The following is a 23,563-nucleotide window of genomic DNA, read 5'->3' on the forward strand; positions in this document are numbered from 1 at the left end:
ATGCTGACGTCACTCGCCGAGAATGACCTCACCATAGATTCCACGTTCCTGGGTCAAATGAGGTCACTGAGAGTATAAGATCGTGAGTTCTTTCTATATAGATCAACTTAATTTCAACGTTGAACAAAAAAAAAAAGTTTTTATTTCTTATTTTCAAAAATATATATACTTACAAAATTCAATAAATAATTTCTCAAAAGAAAACGTTTTTTTTGACATTTTTCAACAGAACAAATAATTTAATAACTTTTTTTTTATGGTATACTTTTGAAGTTAAGAAAAAGTATTTTTCTAAAAAAAAAATTCTTTCGCTTATTTGTAATAAATTTGATTAAAAAAAATGAATTTTTTTTTTATAATCAAAATAAATTAATTTTATTTTTTTCTTTTTTTTTTAAATACAAATAAGAGTGGAATTTAAAGTGCGCTCTCGCAAAGTAAGTTAAAACAGTTATTCAGCTCAAAGGCATAAAAGAAAATGATAGGGTTGACGTGAATGTTACCTTGGGCGCGCGCGTTGCAACTTCGTATATATATATAAGGTTAATTTAGACTTTGAGTAAATCGTGTGCTATTTGACAAGTTCTTGGATTAAACGTGTCAACTTCAATCTTTCAATCAAGAATTACACTCGACGTCTAGTGCTATAGATATAAGATATAGCAAATATTTCTTCAGCAACTTCACTATGGAGACGTTTAATTCTAATTTTTTTAAATACATTTTCCAAATTGGTATTACATTTTTTATTAATTGTATAATTATTACCAAGATTTTTCTTCATTTTCTTTCTATTATTATTTTCTTCCTCTTTCCCTTTCTAATTTTACTAAATTTAAAATTGACAAAAAAAAAGAAATGAGAATTAATTTCCGTTTGAAATTTAATGAAAAGCGCTCTATCTAATTAGTATCTATTTGGCTAATTGCAATTTCAGAAAATGAATATCACATCATATATTAGTTTTCACATATATATATACATATATGTCGTTAAAGAACAAGCGTCCATGAAACGAGATGAAATTAACCTTAAATTAGTAAAGTTAAATTGACATTAGAAAAAAAAAATTTTAGGAAAAAAAAAATACTTTTCAAAGTTTAATAAGGGAAATTCAAAATCAACGCGCGTAAAGTCCAGGATCGATGAACATTGAACAAATTACATGCAATAGAACATCGAGAATCTACCTCACGTCTTTAACTAACTCGAACTACTGCTGGTTACTTGGTCGTCTGTTTTTAGTAAGGTTGTCGACCTTAAAGTGGAGAACTTTGGACCAATTTCTCTCACCCCCTACATATATATATAAGCAAATTGTTCTTCCTCCCATAATTAACTACATTTTTGTTGAAAAAAAAAACTAATACAATAAAATTTTTTATTTTTTTTTTTTTCACTGATTTAATAATTATTATTATTAATTATTTCTTTGTTAATATAAAAAAAATTATAATAAAGAAATTATAAAATAAATATATAATAATAATTATAATAAATAAGTAATAAGTAAGTAATAAATAAATAATAAATAAATATAATAAATAAATTGAATATAAAATATTTTTTATAAAGTAAATATAAAAGAAATTAATTATTTCTGTAATTTTTGAATAATTTTTGAATAAAAAAAAAATAATTGAAATATCAAGAAAATAAAATAGAGAAAGCAATTTTTTGTTCTACTTTATAAAATTCACGCAACTATTTTTCCATTTTGTGATTTCAATTTTTTTTTCATTCACCATATATCTATAATATGAGCAACAACGCCCCAAAGGCACGAATCAAGAAACAACCTTTATATGAACTTCAGTAAACCTGAACTTGTATAAAGTACTTTCAAAACTTTCAGTGTCGTGACTATAAATAACATCAGACACACACCATGCTTCGAAATATTGATTATGTTTATTATAAAAACATATAATATTTCAATTAAGCGCTCAATTTATTTCTAAAAAAAAAAATGTTTAAACAAAATTTTTAAACACTTTTCTAAATAAACTTTTAAAAAAAAATTATTTTTTTTTATTAGAAACTATTTGCGTTTATAATAATGACATATTTGCTTTATGTATATATATATTTATTGAATATGGGGCCAAAGCAATCATATTCTTATATAGTATGGAGGATCAGTAGTCACGAGTAATAAAGGAGGAAAAAGGGATGAATTTTATTTTCAGACGTGTGGTATAGAGAGCGAGAGAGAGAGAGAAAGACGGCAGACTGAGTAAACTGGGTTATCCCAGGACAATTCCCGCAGGGTAGCCAACTTTCATGGTAATAATATTTCCGTATGGTTGTAATCCTTGCTTTCGACTCTTATCGTCGCCATTTTAATCGACGATGCATTTACTTTTTTTTTAAGTTTTTAAAAATTTATTTATTTTTGTCGAAAAAAAAATTGCTTTTACTATAAAACTTGTTTTCACTTTATATATATATATATATATATATATATATACAAGTCGTAAAATAAAATAGGTAAGAACAATAAAATACTGTATACATGTATAATAAAGAACAAAGGCAAATATAATACGATTTTAGTAAAAGTACATAATAATAAAACAGACTAAAACCACTGAATAAAGAAAAATGGAGAATTGTAAATAAATATATATATGTTGAGATAAAGGGAATGAAATATATATTTTTGATAAACAAACTTGAATGTGCTATTTAAATATATATTTTATAAATACTTTTTTAAAAATAATATTTTATAAATATTATTTTATAATTACTGTATTTAAATAATAATAATAGTATTTAATTTACAATAAATTTTTTAATAAATATAAATGTAACAAAACTATAACTAAATAAAATTATTTTAACAAAAAAGTTTGCTTGTGTATAAATTTTTTTTTTTTTTATTGTGGAAAAATATAATTGTTCTTCTGCGGTTTCAGAATTCAATCGAGGGTGAAAATTGACGGAAAAAAAAAATTTGATATTATTCACGTGAACAATTTTCAAACAGAAAATTTACAAGTATCGAAGAGGTCAAACGTATCTTTTTTAGAAAAGGATTTTATTGAAGTAGGGAAACTACGATTCTTTGGAACATAAATTCTCATGCTTCCTGGGAAAAAGCAATTTCAAAGGAGTTTAAATTCTTCAAGTATTCTTTCACCCCCCTCCCTCTTTGCAAAATGAAGACAACCCTGAGAAATGTATAAATATAACATACGCCCTTTTTATATATTTTACTTTTTAATTTTTTTATACCGAAAAAAAATCTTTACGAAATTTTTATATAAAATTTTTTTAATTAATTATATTATTTATAATTATTATTATTATTATTATTATTATCATTATTATTACAATATTATATATAAATGTAAAAAGAAATAATTCGTTTCGTATTTACAAAAAAAAAATTATCTCGTGTTCTTTAAAAAAAAGCGTTTCTAACAAGGGATGTATTTCACAGGTGATATATCGATCCACCAGGGTTATTTTCGCCTACCCATGCACAAGGAAGATGTCTCCTTTGAGGGAAAATAATTTTGACATTTGAAATGTTTTAAAAAAAAAATGTAAATACAAAAAAGGAAACGAAACTAATTTTTTTTAGTATTATTTTTTCTTTTAATAAAGAATTATTATTTTTTTTTTTGATTTCAATTTTAGAACAAAAAGTTCTTTTAACAATAATTAAAAAATATTTTAGCAAATATTTTTTTTTTTTTTAAACTTTTTGAGAAACATTTTTTGATCTACTATATCAAAATTTTGAAAGTACCTACATTATTTATTGAGATAAAATGCAAATTGTAAATTGATTATTAATTATTTGTCTGTAAACAATCAAATATATTAAATGGGTTATTATTGTTATTATTCTATACCAGACGTGAATAATATTTGATTAAACGATATATATATATATATATATATATTGTGATTCGACTTATCAATATAATTCTTATCCAATTTCTCATCTTTTCAAGGCAAGCAACTGCGTATTCATATACATAATAAACTTTGTTGTTAACTATGATTAATATGAAAACTTTTTAACATTATCGAGATGCACGCAAATTAATTTAAAAATATTATATATTTTTTTTTTATTTTACTGGAAAAATTCGAGGTCATGTGAAAAAAAAAGTTCGTGCAAATAATAAATGTGAAAAAAAAATTTTTTACCTCTCTTTAAAAAAAAATTTTAATTAATTCAGGTACATTGTAAATATTACAATATATACCTATTGATATTATACCAAAAAAAAGATATTGGAAAATAATGAAAAACAAATTAAAAAAAAAAAAAAAGAATAAATAATAGAATTAATAATAATAAAATTAAAAAATTTTTTTTTAAAATATTTTGTGAAATTTCAATAATCAGTTCAATCTTATCTTGTCAAAGGGATTAACGACAGTTTTCTTATACTATTATAATTATACAGATTAGATGAATACCGGACGAAACTTTTTTATCTATATTACAAGAAAATCGTGTCTTTATTTTTTTCATATCATTTCATCTTCTTTTTTTTCTATCTCTTCCGTTTCATCGCATTATAGACAAAACTTTTTTAGAATTTTCAAATAATCAAAAAAAAAAAAACTATGCTCTTAAAATTTTCATTCATTTATCTCAAATCGTAAAATTAAATATTTGAAATAAAAATTTTAACTTTAAAAAAAGTTTTATTTATATATATATATATATATATATATATATATAAGAAATTTAAGATTTAATCACAAAGATATCGCGATTTCATATTCATAATGAGTTCATAAATGAAAGTATAATTATCAGAAATTTTCATTATAATAAATCTTGCTAAGAAATCAGACAAGAATTGTCTGATCGACCTGATTCAAAGAAACGTTTTGCTCCACATTTCTCTGATAATGTATATATAATTATATTATCGTTTTTGATTAATTTTAATGACAATTAATATTTCAAAATTAATGAAAAATCATTTTTTTTTTGTTGATATATTTGTAAGTAATCCAAAATGATTTTTGTTTATTGATTAATCGTAAAATTTTAATATTAATTTAATTTAAAATTTTTTTTTAATTTTAAATATTTTTTATATGTTTCAATTTTTAAAGAAATTCTATTTTAAAATTTTAGCATAGAATTTGTGAAATATCAATGTCTTATATAGATTCAATAAATTTTATAAAAGGCGCATATATATATATGTGAAATAATTTCTAAATGTCGATATTCAAGGAATATAAATGTAAATTTTATATATATATTCATATACGGAATATTGTCATTTCACACCTTACGATTCGAGTATTTTATTTAAAAAATATTATATGCTTCAAATTGTATTAAATTTCTATTTTTTTTTTTGCTCAAAAATTTAATTTCTATAAAATGGAAAATTTAAAATAGGTTCAAAAAATAGATTCAAAAAATAAATTTAAAAAATAAATATAATAAAAAAATATAAGTAAAATAATAAGTATAAATCAATTTTAATAAATACTTCCTATGATTAGATTTATGAACAGTTTCACTAATTTTGAATAATAATATTAATTTATTATAAATTATTTTAATAATTTTAATTCTCGTATTTATTTTAATTATTTTTTTAATAATGCTCCTTTTTTGATACGTCTATAAAATGGAAAAATTGATATCTTAATTCAATAAATGATTTAGAACGCTTCGAGAGTATATAAAAGACACTTGTGAAGTTTTTTCTCCTCTTAATTGTTTACATTTCATTGCAATATTAATCATCATGATACGATTTTTTTTAATTAGTATCTTTATAGCTGTTGTAATTGGCAAGTACTATTAAAATTTTAATTTTTCAAATAGTTTTCTCCCTTTTTTCCTGTCTCCCCTCAAAAAATTCTATTTCTCTCTTATTTTACAAATATTTTACATTGTAAAACTATTTTCCCATTTTACTGCACGTATTAGTTGCAAAGAAAAAAAAAAAAAAAATGTCACCGCAGAGATAAATTTTCCAAAGAGAAAAACAAGTCAACTCGGACAATCTCTAATAAATTTCACAAGAGACGCGAGAGAGAAAAAATAAGGGGCGAAAAATACTCTTCTTTTTCTCTAAAAAAGAAAAAAAAACATAAAATCAGAATGTTCGATTTTTTTTTAAAATTATTTATTATAATTTTTTTTTTTTTTCTAATTTCAGGAAAAAATCTCAATGGTCGAATAATTGGTGGTGAAAAAATTGAAATAACAAAAGTACCATATCAAGTGAGCTTACAAAAATACACAAGACATCATTGTGGTGGGAGTATTATTGAAAAAAATTTTGTCCTAACAGCAGCGCATTGTGTTTTTGAATTAATACCAAAAATTTATAGAATTCGTGCTGGTTCATCAAATTGTAATGAAGGCGGTAGTATACATCAGATTATTAATATTATCAGACATAATATTAGTTTCACCGATAGTGGTTCACCATATAATGACATTGCCTTATTAGAAGTGAGACCTTTTTTTAAATTTGATGAGACACGTGAGCCAATTTCTCTTAATACAATGAAAAAAGAAATTCCCATTGGTAGTAAAGCACTTGTAAGCGGTTGGGGTAGAACACGTACTATCACCACTCCAATTTATCTCGAAGCAGTTAATGTGCCAATGTTGAGTAAAAAAGAATGTAAAAAAGCCTATCAAATATTGGAAACATTTCCTAAAGGTCAAATTTGTGCAATGAACATTAAAGGTGGTAAAGATTCATGTCAGGGCGATTCCGGTGGTCCATTGACATTCAATGATCAATTGATTGGTATTGTTTCCTGGGGAAGTGGTTGCGGTGTGATTGGTAATCCCGGAGTTTATACCGAAGTCGCTTATTTCGCCGATTGGATTCAACAAAACATTAGATATTTTAAAAGTAAAGGAAAATAATATTTTTTTTGTATTTATATTGTTTGAATAAAAATAGATAATTCAATCTCTAAAAAAAGGGGAGTTATTTTTAGAATGTGAAAAAAGATTTTGTAAATTGATGCACAGAAATCTTATCAAATATGTAATTAAAATTTTTAGAATTCTGGTTATTAATTACGATTTTTTAATATCTCGTTTTTATTGTCACAAAAATATGATAATTATTTCTAGATTAGATTAATTTTATATTAATAATTATATTAATCGAGATTTTTTGCAAGTATAAATAAAATTTGATTAAATATATTTGACAATTAAGTGTGCCTTCTTACAAGTCAAACATGTTGAGAATAATTGTGAGTCTTGTTTTATTGACATTCATCGCTGGTAAGTTTATTTTTGGAAATGGAAATTTTTTATAGAATTAATATTTTTTGAATAAAATTTCATTAAAAATTAATTTAAAATTATCCTCTTTTTTTAGCGAGTCCAACACGATATCTGGACGGTAGAATAGTTGGAGGCAAAGATATTCCAATTGAACTAGCTCCCTATCAAGTTAGTTTATTTGTGGACGATAGATTTTTATGTGGTGGTAGTATAATTTCAAAAAATTATGTCCTAACGGCAAAACATTGTATTGCCAATAGAGATGTAAAAAATTATTTTATTCACTCTGGAAGTGCTGAAATTCATAATAATAATACAAAAATTCATCAAACAGTGAGATTTATTGAATATAAAACAACGAGAATAATTGAAAAAAAAATACCCGATATTGCATTAATTGAAGTGACGCCACATTTTGAATTTAATAAAAAACAAGCGGCAGTGCCACTTTTTAATTCGAGAGAAGAAATTTTACCGGGAAGTATTGCATTTGTCACTGGATGGGGTAGAACAATTGAAAATTTGAGAAAAACTCCAAAATTATTACAAGGTGTATTTATACCAATGATAACAAAACAAAAATGTGATATGGCTTATAAAAGTCTTGGTGGTATTTCAAAAGGTGAAATTTGTGCTGCACATGCAAATGGTGGTAAAGATGCATGTCAAGGTGATTCAGGTGGTCCATTAACAATTAATGGTCGATTAGCTGGTATTGTTTCATGGGGAATTGGTTGTGCCAGAAAAAATTTTCCTGGTGTTTATGTTGAAGTTGCTCATTACACTGAATGGATAAACGAAATTATTCAAATGTAAATTGTATATACAAAATTATTTTAATTTATTTCAAATTTTTTTTTTATATTATTTATTTAAATTATTATGATTTATGATAATTTTATTAAATTATTTATTTATATGTTTATATAATAATTATTGAGAATATTAATATTTTTTCTAATAAATTGTTTTTAATAACAATTGCTTTTTATTTTTGTTGTCCTCACCAAGAACAATGATCATTTATCTATATTAATTTATAACAATTATTTTATTATTAATAATTATTCCTAATTAATAATAATTAAAAAAAAATTTTTATTATACATTTTATAATAAACATTGTTTACGTTTATGTGAAAACAAATTTTATTCATAATAACAATAATGAAATTTATTCGAATTGACGCAATTGGAAATAGTGATGGTCGAATAATTGGTCGCATGGAAATTTCAATCGAGTAAGTTCCCCACCATAAGTCAATTTTGATCGAAATGATGATCGACATAACTGTGGTGGAAGCATAATTTCCAGTACATATATTTTGACAGCTACAAACTGTATTTCCGTTTTCAACATAACAAAATTTATTGTCCAAAAACAGAGGATCGTTCGCAAATTATAAATCATCACAATAAACGAAAACATAACTTTTGTTTGTTAATTTATATAATTAATTACTCTAAATAAAATTTTTATATAAGAACAGATGTAAAAGTTTAAAAAAATTTCTTTTCTTTTAATAAAAAAAAAAAAAAAAAAAAAATTCTTTGGAAAATAAAATTTTTGCACTTTGTTAAACAAAAAAGTAAATGTTAAGAAATAGTAATTTGTTTCAAACAATAAGATTCCCAGGATGCAGATACATTTACCGTGAGATAAAAGATGCTTAGGATAATTCTGATGGACCTTTAGGTTATTGATGGATAACTCGAGAATAGTTGCAAAGGGATTATTGTCTCAAAGGGAAACAAAAGTTTCAATTAAATTATAAATATAGAAAATAAATTCTGTTTCTGTAAAATGACTTAATTTACTAATTACCAATAGTATATTATTATAATTATTAATTCTCATTAATTATTATTAATTAATTATTAAATAATAAATATTTATTGTATTTTTTAAATAAATTATTGAATATAGAAAGGAGAAATTATTGATCAACAATAATAATTATTAATAATAATAATGAAATAAATTATTAATTGCTCCGAATAAATGAAAAATAATTATCATGAATATAATTAATATTGTATATGTTGGATAAATAATTTATTTGAATAATTATACTTTAGTTTCTACATTACCAGTTCCTTTATTTTCTTCTAATTATAATATTATTCAAGCTGAATGAAACTCACCTGAAACAAAAGAAAAAGATAATATTTTAGTTTTATGTTTAAATTATAAGTTGAATAATTTTAATTATTGTTTAACTTTATTCATTTCCCTTAACTCTTACAAAACTTTGTAATATAAAATAAATAAAAACTTTTTTTTTTTTTAAAGTTGTATAGGATAATTAAACATTGTTTATATTACAAAATATAATTTTACTCGCCTCTAAATGTTTACGATTTCAAAACGTTTCCGAACATTTGCTTAACGGGAATTACTCTAATTAAGGTGAAATAATTACGCTGTTTAGGTATATTATACACACTAATTTCGTCAAGGATAAAACTGAAAAATATAAATGTAATGTCGAAAATATTAGGAAAATAAATATATATATACAAATTGAAATTACTAAATTTTTTCTTTTTTTTTTAGTAAATTTTTTGTACTTTTTAACGATAAAATATATTTTTTGAAAATATTTTCATTCTTGGATAACTTTTATCGACTTATTTTAATAAAATGCGACATTTTTTTTTTCATTTGAAAAAAATGTAAATAAAATACATTTTTTTAGTATAAAATTTATATCTTCTTCAGATCTTCTTCAATTCAATTATTTAACAAATTTTGAACTAAAATGATTCTTCACTAAATTAATTATTTTTAATAATTTTAATGAAATCACAAATTCAATTATATCAAAATTATTTTTTCAATTAAAATTTTTATGAAATTTAACAATTGTTTATAATTTAAAAAAAATATCACAATAAAATTGAATTATTTTTTAAAAATTTCAATTCAAAATAAACTAAAATTCAATTATTACCCGAAATTTTAATTCAAAATCAATTAAAAATCCAATAATTATTCAAAATTTTCAATTTAAAATTTAATTATTTACCAAGTTTTCAATTTAAAATTAAATAAAATTCAATTATTTTCTAAAACTTCTATTCAAAATTAATTATCCAAATTTTTAATCAAAAACGAACTTCAATTAAATTATTATCCAAAATTTCAATTAAAATTCAATTATTTCCCAAAAATTTTCAATTTAAAATCAAATAAAATTTCATTATTCTCAAAAATTTGAATTCAAAATTAATTGAATTTATAATAATTTGAATTTAGAAGCATCTAAAATTTAATTATTCCTAAAATTTTCCATCGAAAATTTTTTTTTTTTGAAATTTAATAATTTCAATTATAACTCTAAGGAAATTCAATTATTTTTAACTATTTTAATAATATTCTTTGAAAATTCAACTATCTAAAATCATTTTTCAATTAAAAATTATTTTCAAATTATTGTATTTTGTCCGCATTTTCTAATAAATTTTTAGTGAAATCATCTAAAATTTTAATTAAAAATCACTTAAAGTTTCAATTAATTTCAAAAATCTCAATTTTAAATCTTTGAAAATTCAATTAAATTTAAAAAATGTTTTCCAAAAATTGTTTGATAAATTATTTTTAGTTCTGTAAAATTTAATAATTGTTTGAAAATTAACAAAATATCTTTTGAAATTTAATTATTTCTAAAAATTTTAACTTTAACCCTTCGAAAAGGATTATTATTAAAAAAAAAAAATTTTTTATTTAAAAATTTGTAAAATATTTTTGTTAAAATAAAAAACAAATCCACTTTTTTTTTGGAATATAAATCGACTAAATCGACTTTTTTTTGTGTCTTTAAGTTGATTCGAGGCCTGTGTTTTTATAATTAATATTTAATAGGTATTCGTTGGCCTCTGGTACCTTAAAAATAAATTTTTAAAAATAAATTTTTTTCAAATTACTATCTTGTACGAAATTTTCTGGCGCATCTTTTTTCTCATCATAAATTTTTTGTACAATTTTTGAATCAATATACAACTTTAAAAAAAATTTCGTTGGTAAACGTTGTGTATTTCAGCTTCGTGAATTGAATTTTCGAATTTGAAATTTTAAAGAAACTTATTCCGAAATTTGGAAACACAATTATACAACTTTGGCAAAAATGAGAAAAAGAATTGTCAAAATTTGACACGTCATAAGATTACTATTGAAAAAAAAACACGTAATATCAGAAAAGGCCAACTTCAAGTTAGGACAGAAGGACAGATCAAGCATTTTATTATTATATAATTGATTGTTATGTTACATATATAGATGACAAAAATATATATGCACTATGCTTTATAAATTCTCGTTATTTTTTAGAATTAAAAAACGATAAAAAAAAAGAAAGTGGTTCAATACGATAAAATGTTCCAATTTCTCTTGCTTTCAATCATATTTTTCCATCTCGACAACACACTGCGATAAGTTCAGTGAAAAAGAAAATGGAATCTACCTCGCAAATGAATTACTCATCAAGTGAAATCTTGTTAATTTTAATAATATTAAAAAAAAAAGTCCATAAAAAACAAAATCGATCCATTTATATATATAAACTTCTTATACAATTTGACATGAGAATTCAATATATCATCTACTAATTTATTTAAATAATTAATATCAGATTCAGATTTCATCTTTTTTTTGAAATACGAAAATAATAATTTTTTTTAATTATAAAAAAAATATTTTTTCCAAAAAGTTATTTTTGTTTTAAAAATCAAAAATCTTTTTGTTTCGCTCTTTATGAATATAATATATATATATATATAAATGAAAAACTATTATTTCAAATAGTCCAAATGAAAGTCGTAAATTTTCATCGTTGAAGTAAGTCGTTCGACTCCCAATGGACGAATGGTGTGTGTGATGGTTGAGACACGATCAGCATATTATAAAAAAAATTTCCATATCAAATGCAAGTTCTCGGTTTTGGAATTATAATGTGAATGCGAGGCAATAACATTTCGGAAAATTGGATCATTACAGCTGCCCACTATGTGTGGATTATCGCAGACAGAAAATGATTATCTCTTTTCAGCTTATATACGAATCAGTACACAAAAAAGGTGGAATCTCTTTATTTTTATATTTTATAACATAAACTTGTTTTACATCAAAAACCTTTTTTTTAAAAATCGTAACACCAAAAATTAAATATTCCTTTTTTGATAAAAAAAAAAACTCTTGTTTTTGTGACAAAAAAGAATTGTCAACTTTTTTTTTTTTTTTTAATCAAGATAATGATATCGCTCATGGAACATTGGCAAATATCACCGGATGGAGAGCAATTTCCGTGGGGCAAATCTGATGCATATATTCTTCAAACTGTGACTATTCTCATGGAGGGGAAAAAAAAAAAAATTGCAATTCAGCTTATGACGAAGCATTTGGAGGGATTCCTAACGGTCAAATTTTGTGTCTCTTGTCCTTTATAAATGGCATAAAGAATTCGTGCCAGGGAGATTCCGGTGGTCCTTTAAAATTGTAAATGGTCCATTGGCTGCGCAATAGTGTTTTGGGACACAGAGGATGTGCCAAACCTAAATTTCCTCCCGTCTAGAAATAAAACTTCTTTCACATAAAGATATAGGAATTTAAAATTCTCATTTAGGCAAAAAAGAAATATATATTCCTCCAAAAGCTGAATAAATATTTATTTACACAAAATAAATATTTTTTTTTTTGTTAATTGAATTAAATTGTTTTCTTTATTGATCTATAAGTTTAAATTAATATATATATATATATATATATATATATATATATATATATATATATACAATATATAATATCAATTAAATGCCTATATAAAACGAAAAAAAATATAAACACACAAACACAATATCAATGAAAGAAGTTTTATAAATTCGAGACAGGTTTGGAGAATTTAATTTTCCATTGATTTTCAGTTATACGTGAAATACCTTACAGTGTAAATACCTTACAAGAACGATTCACTAAACACTAACACTTTCAAAATCTAAACAATATATAAAATGAAAAATATGTTTAAGTTTCTCTTAATAATTGGATTATTTGGTATATTTTCAACAAATGGTAAGTTTTTTCTTTTTTTTTTAATGCTATATAAATGGAATTTATTATTTTCATACTAAACTATTTTTTTGCACTTTTTGCAATTAATTATTTTATTTTTTATCATACTCTATTCCAATAATAATACAAAATAATTTAATTATATTGAAAAAATAATTAAAATAAAAATAAGTTTTTTTAAAATTTTTTTTTGAACTAAAATAAAAAAAAAAGTCACAATTTGTTTGATTTTAATAATATAATAATAATACAATTATAATACAATAACAATATAATAATAATATAGTAATAAATAATAATTTATTTTTAATTAATTTAATAAAATAATCTAATTAAGTACCTAATTTTTATCACTTTTTACACACAGAGAAATGATATATTTGTTCCGCAGCCTAATAAATATTTATTTGATTTAAATAGCACAGAAAATTAAAAGTCATTAAAATAAGCTGCAACGCTTCTTATTTTAATCCAATTTTGCTTATTTTAATCTATTTTGGTATTAAAATAAGCAAAATTGGATTAAAATAAGAAGCGTTGCAGCTTATTTTAATGCCTTTTAATTTTCTGTGAGATAATTTTATTTACACCAAAAAAATATACTAGTACACCCAGAAAAATGATTTATTTGGACCAAATAAAATATATTTGAGTTAAATAAATGTATATTTGTCTCAGAGCCTACTAAATTATTTATTTGGCGAAAATAAAAATTTTATTTATCAGAAATAAATTTTTCTTTGGCTCAAATAAATTTTTTATTTCAATGAAATAAAATATATTTGCAACAAATAAATGAGTTAGTAGGAGACAAATATACCATTTCTCTGAGTGTAGGCTGTGAGACAAATATATACGTTTTATTATATATTATATTTGATTCAAATAAAACATTTCTCTGGATGTAATAAATAATTATTTTTTTAATTTTTCAGTACTTTTTAATTTTTTTTCCATAATAAAAATGATTAATAAATTTTTGTATTATTTGCAGCAAGGCAAATAATTTACGATTATAATGAAAGAATTGTCAATGGTTACAATATTGATATTAAAGATGCACCATATCAAATTGGTATATTCAATGGATATTCATTTATATGCGGTGGAACAATAATTTCTATAAAATATATAATCACAGCAGGGCATTGTTTAGCTGATATTGTCAATAATAATAATCTAATTATACAAGCTGGATCAAGTGAATTAAAAATTGGTGGTAGTTTTCATATTGCAATTAATGTAATAATTCATGAAATGTACAATGAATCAACAATGGAACATGATATTGCTCTCATTGAAATTTATCCATTATTATCATTAGACAAATTTCGTCAGCCAATTGGACTTTTGAAAAATAGTGAAATTTTAAAAATTGGCGATATTGCATTAATCACTGGTTGGGGTGATACCATTGAGAATGGTGAATTATCATTAAATCTTCAAGCTGTACGTGTACCGATAATTAGTCGTGAATTATGCCAACAGCAATATAATAATAATTATGAGGATATTGAGAATATAATTTTTATGAGTCAAATATGCGCTGGTTATCCAGAGGGTGGTAAAGATTCATGTCATGGTGATTCTGGTGGTCCAATGGTTGTTCATGGACAACTTACGGGTATTGTTTCATATGGCATAGGTTGTGCAAGAGCTGCACTTCCTGGAGTTTATACCCATGTGGCTTATTACATTGATTGGATTGAGAAAAATACGAATTTGAAATTTTAAAAGAAAAAATTATAATCTAAAAAAACCTGATGGTTAAAAATCATTATTTATTATTTATTTAATTTATTTGTAAATTGTTAATTATAAAAAAAAAGAAATTATAAAATTTCATTATATTTGTGTATTAAAAAAATATGCAATAGATTTTTTTAATTTTTTTTTTTTACTTTAATCATATTTATTCATAAATCACGTACAAATAAATAATCATCTAAAATTCTCAGTCAAGGAGAATGATTAGATTTAATAGATTAAATTACATATTGATAATTTGTGAATCAAATTTCATTGAAGATAACAATTTTATATAAAAAGGGAATAATTTCAGTTGTTCTTCACTTTTATTAAGTAGTTGCCATTAAAAATGTTTAAATTTCTTTGCTTCGTTAGTTTTTTCGTCCTCGCTAGTGGTGAGTTTTATTTCTTTTATTTTATTCACTAAATGATAATAGAAAAAAAAATTATTTAAATAAATTTTTTAACAAATATTTATTAATAATTGTAAGAAAATTAATAAATAAAGGCAAAAACAAATTTTTATATTTTTTAATAATATTGTCGATTTTTTTTTTTTTTAAATTGCGTTTAAAAAATTAATTAAATAAACGAAAAAAGTTTATTCATAATTGTTTAATAAAAACTATTGGATATGAAAAAAAAAAGAAATATTTTTTTCTTAACTGATTAATCTGTTACAATTTTCTTATTTTGCCTTATTATTGTTTATATAAGAATTTTATAAATAAAATAAAATTTCTAAATTGTTTTTAATAAATATTCTTAAATAATTAAACATTCGCAAGAAAGTAGAAATTTTATTTTATACTTTATTTTTTATTTGAATTAAATAAAAAATATATTTCTCTTAGAGCCTAATAATTTTGTTTTAAAAATAAACAATTTTTAATTTGGCACAAATAAATTTTTATTTAACACGAAAATTTTATTCAGTACAAATTTTATTTAGCGCATATAAAAATTTTAATTGAAATTAAATAAAATTTATTTATAACAAATTAATTTTTTTTTTGTAAATAAAACTTTTTTTCAACAAATTTCACGCACACAAAAGGCCTTAATTCTTTTGTTAACATAAAATTAAGAATTTATTTAACTAAAATTTAAATTTCAATTATTTTCTTCTTCTTTTTTTCACTAAAAAAAAAAATAATCTCATTTTTCTATTTACAGCGAGTCCATTCCTTCGACTCGATGGAAAAATTGTTGGCGGTGACGAGATAGACATCACAAATGCACCATATCAAGTGAGTTTATATATGAGAGGAAACTTTTTTTGCGGTGGTTCTATAATTTCGGAAAATTATATTCTCACCGCTGGACATTGCTCAAGATATAATACTGATGCATATACAATTAGAGCTGGTTCAAGTTATATTTATAAAAATGGTAGCGAACATAATGTAATTGAAGTTATCAATCATGAAAACTTTGGTACAATTGATGGAATTTTGGCTAATGATATTGCACTAATGAAAGTTGATCCACCATTTCAATTGGACGCAACTCGTCAAACAATTAAACTTATGGGCAAAGGAAAAACATTAGCAGCTGGTCTTAATGGTTTAGTTTCCGGTTGGGGAAGACTCACTGAAGGTGGATTAGCACCAAGAAAATTACAAGGTGTTATTGTGCCACTTATTAGTAAAAAATCATGCCAACAACAATATTCATTTATGGGTAGAATTCCTGATGGACAAATTTGTGCCGCATTACCACAAGGCGGTAAAGATGCATGCCAAGGTGATTCTGGTGGTCCTTATGTTGTTGGAAATTCTCTTGCTGGTATTGTTTCATGGGGTGTAGGTTGTGCAAGACCAAAAATGCCTGGTGTTTATACTGAAGTTTCACATTACAGAGATTGGATCGAAAAACATTCTGGACTATAAGAAAACTTAAGAAAAAAAAAAAAAAAAAGAAAAAACAATACCAAAGTATAAATTTCAAGTACAAAATTTGAAGAGCATTTAGATTTTCTTCAATTAAGATTATAATTTTAAATTAAGTTTAGTCACTAGTGTAAAAAAATCAAATTTCTGTAAATAAATTTTCAATAAAAATTATTATAATTGTATTTTGATTAATACCATTTTTGATCGAGATTTTTTTTTTTAATTTCAACATTGAAATTATATTTTTGCAAGTAGAAGAAAATCGCCTCGAGTGACCTAAGCCGATCAATAAAGTCTGATTAGATTAAATGATTTATTCGAGCGTAACGAAATTTTCGATGCGAATCGCACACGTGCTCAAGATAACATTATTTTCTTATATATAGAGAGAGAAAATATTTCAGTTTGCCATTAAGATAATGAAAGAATATAAAAAATTGTTAAATTAATAATTTACATGAGAAATATGTCTTGTTCTCCATTTTCTGACTATAATAGGGATAAAATTTATTTGTAATCGATTGTGAATATCAAATTAATTTTAAATTTTTATTTTATACGAAAATTTAAAAGAAAAAAAAAAAAACTAAATAAATCTTGGCACAATTCTTGGATTATTTCGGTTGGTGAGAACATAAGCCAGAATGATTTTGGTGGTCTCTTTTTTGATCGTTAAAAGGACTTTCGTCTGGCGTCGTTTTCTTGAAAGATAAGATTGTGTGAAACTTATTTTTCTTTCACTGCAGTGAAGCTGTTTATTGTTACAAAATTTAAAAAAAAAAGGAGTCATTTGATGAAGAAAGTGTTTATTTTAAATCCTATTAATAAAATAGCAGTTTTTTTTTATTTGAAATAACTCAAGTAGAAATTCGATAACAATTATTATAATTATGCTCCAATTTTTATTTTTCTCAAAGGTTAATTCAAAATACATTTTTTTATGTATATTTTATAATAAAAAATACTTTATTATTAAAAAAAAAATACTGCAAAATTTCAATATTTTAAAATCTTATTTCAAATAAAATTTCATAAAAAGAGTATTTCATCTTTTAGTGATTTATTTTTTTTCTAATATTTTCATAATCCCATCTATCATCCAGAATTAACTGAACTACTTAAATGAAAAGATCTAATTTCACTTAAATTCGTTCTCCGATAAAAATGAATGTCCAAATATTCCATTTTTCAAGAATTTATAAAATTGAATTTAACTTCTTTTTTTGTATATATATATATAAATATTTAAATCACATATCTAATAATAAATATTTGTCTGACTAAAAAACTAATGAAACCAAATAAAAAAAATCGTTTCTTTTAATTATTTCATTTATTAACAAAAAAGAGTGTTTTATAAAAAATATTTTTTCAAACGACATCCATTCATTTTTAGATTGGAAGCTAAAAATTTTTAGATGCTACAATTTTTTGTTTTCTCATTTTATATATTAATAAATTCATATTCTATATAAATATGAAAAAAAAATTTTTTTTTTGATCAAAGACCAGCATTCTTAATGATCCAATCTTTATAGGCAGCAACTTCTGTATAAACACCTGGATATCCTTTTTTGGCACATCCATTACCCCATGAGACAATACCAGCTAATTTTCCACCAATTGTCATTGGACCACCTGAATCACCTTGACATGCATCTTTTCCACCTTGTGGATAAGCGGCACATATTTGACCCTCAGGTAAACCACCAAATCTTTTATAAGCCTCATGACAAACTGATTTTGAAACAACAGGAACATCAACTGTTCTTAAAACTTCTGATGTTTTACCACCTTGTTTTATTGTACCCCAGCCGGTTATTGTTGCCAATGAACCCTCAATAGCCTCTTCACCTTGTTCAAATAATTGTATTGGCTTTCTTGTTGCACCCAATTCCAATGGTGTTTTTAATTGAATTAATGCCACATCATATTCGGGAATTCCAAATTTATTTGTCTTAAAATTTTCATGTTGAATTACTTTTGCAACTGGATGTAATGTACCACCTGTATTAAAATTTGTACTTCCCGAACGAACATTAATCCATTGACTGGGATATTTTGTACAATGTCCAGCTGTTAGAATCCAATTTTCAGAAATTATACTACCACCACAATAACTAAAACCATAAGCTTGCAGTGAAACCTGATAGGGTACTTCTTCAATTGTTGTTGGATTTCCACCAACTATACGTCCATTTGGTGTAAATGGATTTATACCAACAAAATCACGAATTGGATCCGCTGTTTTCGGAAAAAAAAACAGAATTTTGTTAATTTATTTTCTATATTAAAATTATTAAAAAATTATCCAATTTTTAGAAAAAATGAAAATTTTACTAAAACTAGAAAATAAAAAATAAAATTTAATAATAAATAAATAATTTGCAACACTTCTAGAATTTAATAATCGATATTCATAAACCATTTCACGACTATAATTAATTTTGCATGTTATTTTATATAAAATCCAAGGGAATATTAATATATTCATTATATAATTCTGAGGAATACTAATTTTACAAAATTTGTTAGCATCGAACATGAATTTGAAATTAGACAAAAATTATTAATTAAATTATATATTATTAATATTCATGGGAAGATTGATTTATTTACAAATAAAAAACAGAATCGTAATATTATTATATTATTAATTATTAATAATAATATTATTTTAATAAAAAAAATTTATTTTATTTTAATATTTAAACAGTGATTGATTTATTTAAATATAGAAAAAACGGTAATTAATCTATTAATTTTTTTTTTCTTTTTTTGAAAAACTAACCATTAGAAATTGCCAGAAGAAAAGAAAGTACAAAATATCCCAACATGTTGTATTAAGCACTGTTGAAAGTTCACTTGTTGTTTCTCATTGAAAATAATGTGAAATTTATACTGAATTTGTAATCCAATTTTGTGATTGATAGAAAACAATTAATCACCATCAAAAAGATAGCTATAAATTGTAAAATCATTTTCAGAATTGAATTAAATTTTAATATATATATATAGATTTGCAAAACAATCAATCAAAGAAAGTCTACATATATATATATATATATATATATATATATATATATATATATATATATATATATATATATATATATTCGCACTCATTTTTTGATTCATGAAATATTAATATAATCATAATCAATAACATTGTATGTACGCATGCAACTAATAAATTATTTATTAAATGCAATTATCAACTTGTAAATTATAATTAAACTAATTAATCATTTAACTTTATTTTGTCTCATATCCTTTATCCACTGAATTTTAACATTAAAATTTGTATAATATATTCACCACTGACCATTATATAGGCTGTTGGCAAAATAATAATTTAATTATTTAAATAATAATAATAATATTATTATATTATTTTATAATAAAATTTTTTATATTCTATCATTTCTTTTATCAAAAATTTAATTTAATTTCAAAAAAAAAGTATAATAAAATGCAATTAAACTAACAATTTTTCTATTTCAATTAAAAATGATTTAATTTAATTATTTAAAAAAAAATTGTTTGATAAACCTAATTGATTATTTAAATTAAATAAAAATTTTTTTCACTGTTTATTACCTTAAATTGTATATATATATATATATATAGTAAAACATGAGTATACAACTAAATAATGCATAGGAGAAGATCTTTTTTATAGATAAGCTTGAAATTATCTTGATATAAATCGGAAATTATTTTTTTAACTGATGAACGAAAATGCATATCTTGTATTTTTTTTTTGTATAGTATATATGTACTTCAAACAAAACGGTTGAATGTACGAATAATGAGAATTTTAATAATTAATCACCGATATAAATAGTAATAGGAAATGTATTTATAATAATTAATAATTTTTATAAAAGCAAAAAAAAAATTAATTTTCTGAATATTAACTCTAAGAATTAGTAAAATTTTCAACTAATTTGATAATTAGTCAATAATTTGCTAATAAAATAATAATATCTTTATTATTTCTCTCCATGTACATCTCTTTGGATTTTTACATATTAATTGCCCTCTTAATTACAAAACTAAAAATTAAAATAGACAATAATTTGCTAAATAAATAAATTAAGTTTCATCAATGAATTAGTTAAAAAAGAAGGAAGGAAATAAATAAGGAAAATTTTAGAAGGATATAATTTTTTTTTTTAAACATAAAAATAGGTTGACTATTTTAATCTGAAATCGATCATTGATGTTTAAAGAATGCATCAATCCTATAATTAAAAAAAAAAAAAAAACAAATCAAAACAAATGTCTAAAGAGATTTATAAATCAAATTTAATCCAAAATTAAGATAATGTAAATTATATGTGTCACTATCAATAATTGTCAAAATAAAAAGTGTTGTTCTTGATGGAATATAACTCAAATTTAGTGTCAAAATAGCAATTTGATTATTGTGATTTTAACACTGAATTTGGTTTTTTTTTCAACACTGTAACGATGTTGGGATACTTTATTTCATCTATTTTCTTCGCTATCGTGCTAGGCAAGTTTTTTCCTCCATTTTTAGATTCTATCAAAAATTATAATTTCCAAAAATACACATGCAGTGAAAAAAAAATTTATTTGATTCAAATATAATTGGTTACTTGACTGTTGTCAAATAAACATTTCCTTGAACGAAATAATTTTTCTTTAAGTCAATTATTATTATATTGTTTCAAATATAGAAATTATTGGTTTATTTGATTCAAATAAAAATTATTTGGTAAAAATAAAAATTACTTGGTACAAATAAAAATTATTTGGTACAAAATAAAAATTATTTTATATACAAATAAAAATTATTTTATATACAAATAAAAATTATTTAATTGAAATAAAAATTATTTAATTGAAATAAAAATTATTTAATTGATTTAAATGCAGTTTATTTGTTCAAATAAAAATTATTTGGTAAAAATAAAAACTACTTGGTACAAATAAAAATTATTTGGTACAAAATAAAAATTATTTAATTGAAATAAAAATTATTTAATGGAAATAAAAATTATTTAATAACCGATTATATTTGATAATGAAATAAATTTTTTTCAGTGTATATTATATTTTAAAAATGAATAAGAAAAAAATATATTTATATATTGAAAATATTTTTCTATTGTTTTCAAGAAATAGAAAAAACTTTTATTACTAAAGAAAAACAGAGATTTAGTTATAAATTCAGAAATGTGATTTGTACATTGTCTTTTTTTTCTTTTTTTTTCAAAAAAAAAAAAACAGGAGATCCAATATCAAGACCAATTGGAATCAATCCCTTCACTCCCAATGGACGAATTGTGGGTGGTGAACCAACGACAATAGAAAAAGTTCCCCATCAAGTTTCCCTTCAAGCTTATGGTTTTGGTTTTTGTGGTGGTAGTATTATTTCCAATAAATGGATATTGACAGCTGGTCATTGTTCAACAATGCCAATTGAATCGGTAACAATTCGCGCCGGTACAAATAAAATGAATTCTGGTGGTAGTTTACATTCAATTGTTAAAGTTATTAGACATGAAAATTTTAAAGTTAATAAATATGGAGTTCCAGAAGATGATATTGCATTAATGGAATTGGCAACAAATTTAAAATTTGACACAACAAGACAAGCAATTTTACTTTTTAAACAAAATGAAAATGTTAATGAAGGTGTTGAATCAACAATTACTGGATGGGGACGATTATCTGAAAGTGGAACAAATCCAAGTGTTTTACAAACTGTAAATATTCCAATTGTTGGGAAAATGTCATGTAATATTGCTTATGAATCATTTGGTGGTTTACCTAATGGTCAAATATGTGCTGCATTTCCTGAAGGTGGAAAAGATTCATGTCAAGGTGATTCTGGTGGTCCATTGACTGTTAATGGAAGATTGGCTGGTATTGTATCGTGGGGAAATGGATGCGCTAAAAAAGGATATCCTGGAGTTTACACGGAAGTTGGTAGTTATCATGATTGGATTGTAAAAAATGCTGGTCTTTAAATATATATAAATATTAATGATCAAGGAGAAAAAGGATAATTAATTTTTTTTTCTTCATATTTATAAGAAAAATGATGAATTTATTAATTAAATATTGAAAAAAGAAAAAAAAATTGTGGAACTAGCTATTTTATTTAAAAATGTTTAGTTTTTTAAAAAACATTTTCTTTTTTGTTAGTAAATAAAATATGCCTAAAAAATGATTTTGTGTAATTTTCATAAATAGTTAGCAAATTAGGGTTTTTGTCGGAAAACAACGGTATCTAATTTTTTAATTTTGTTAGCAGTAGTAAAAGTACGTTTTAGTTGAACACAATGTTTATCTATTCTTTGTAAATTTGGTATAAGTAGAAAACGCCATTTTTAGTCAGACAACACGATTAAAATTCTTCAAAATTTTTTTGTATAAGTAGTGACAATTTATTTTAGTCAGACAGTACGTTTAGAATTCTAGTAATTTTCTGTATAAGTAGTAAAAGTCTATTTTAGTCAGACATGTAAAAAATTCTAATAATTTATTTGTATAAGTAGTAACAGCAATTTTTGGTCAGGCAACATATTTAATTTATATTAATTTTTGATTTAAGGAGAG

At 22.7% G+C, this 23,563-nt stretch overlaps 5 protein-coding genes across 23 annotated transcripts in view; 3 read left to right on the forward strand and 2 right to left on the reverse strand.

Annotated features, from left to right (window-relative positions):
* Nucleotides 1-23,563, reverse strand: part of LOC127289764 (glutamate-gated chloride channel) — a 100,880-nt gene that overhangs the window by 68,593 nt on the left and 8,724 nt on the right. The window contains exon 2 of one of the 19 annotated variants that reach the window (XM_051317910.1): nucleotides 9,350-9,403. The exons of the other annotated variants lie outside the window; for them this stretch is intronic. The gene's annotated coding sequence lies outside the window, so the exon portion shown is untranslated. The remainder of the gene's footprint in view (nucleotides 1-9,349; nucleotides 9,404-23,563) is intronic. 19 annotated transcript variants of the gene reach the window in all.
* LOC127289930 (uncharacterized) lies at nucleotides 5,668-22,971 on the forward strand. The gene is made up of 11 exons (XM_051318215.1): nucleotides 5,668-5,790; nucleotides 6,162-6,883; nucleotides 6,974-6,978; nucleotides 7,188-7,255; nucleotides 7,353-8,070; nucleotides 9,691-9,740; nucleotides 14,320-14,796; nucleotides 14,884-14,949; nucleotides 16,251-16,862; nucleotides 18,725-18,871; nucleotides 22,229-22,971. Exons 1-11 carry the CDS (start codon nucleotides 5,745-5,747, stop codon nucleotides 22,969-22,971), a joined length of 3,654 nt encoding a protein of 1,217 aa, XP_051174172.1. The 5' UTR covers nucleotides 5,668-5,744.
* On the forward strand, nucleotides 13,167-15,206 carry LOC127289773 (trypsin-1-like). Its single transcript, XM_051317939.1, has 2 exons — nucleotides 13,167-13,325; nucleotides 14,320-15,206. The coding sequence occupies exons 1-2, from the start codon at nucleotides 13,265-13,267 to the stop codon at nucleotides 15,057-15,059; spliced, it is 801 nt and encodes a 266-aa protein (XP_051173896.1). The 5' UTR covers nucleotides 13,167-13,264; the 3' UTR covers nucleotides 15,060-15,206.
* LOC127289775 (vitellin-degrading protease-like) lies at nucleotides 15,310-17,151 on the forward strand. The gene is made up of 2 exons (XM_051317941.1): nucleotides 15,310-15,469; nucleotides 16,251-17,151. The coding sequence occupies exons 1-2, from the start codon at nucleotides 15,424-15,426 to the stop codon at nucleotides 16,964-16,966; spliced, it is 762 nt and encodes a 253-aa protein (XP_051173898.1). The 5' UTR covers nucleotides 15,310-15,423; the 3' UTR covers nucleotides 16,967-17,151.
* Nucleotides 18,325-19,907, reverse strand: LOC127289774 (trypsin-2-like). Its single transcript, XM_051317940.1, has 2 exons — nucleotides 19,761-19,907; nucleotides 18,325-19,213 (listed from the first exon to the last, which is right to left on the reverse strand). Exons 1-2 carry the CDS (start codon nucleotides 19,804-19,806, stop codon nucleotides 18,471-18,473), a joined length of 789 nt encoding a protein of 262 aa, XP_051173897.1. The 5' UTR covers nucleotides 19,807-19,907; the 3' UTR covers nucleotides 18,325-18,470.

This window comes from Leptopilina boulardi, unplaced genomic scaffold (genome assembly GCF_019393585.1).
Source record: "Leptopilina boulardi isolate dan_hultmark-lab unplaced genomic scaffold, ZJU_Lbou_2.1 LbouV2_51, whole genome shotgun sequence".
Lineage (NCBI taxonomy): Eukaryota > Metazoa > Arthropoda > Insecta > Hymenoptera > Figitidae > Leptopilina > Leptopilina boulardi.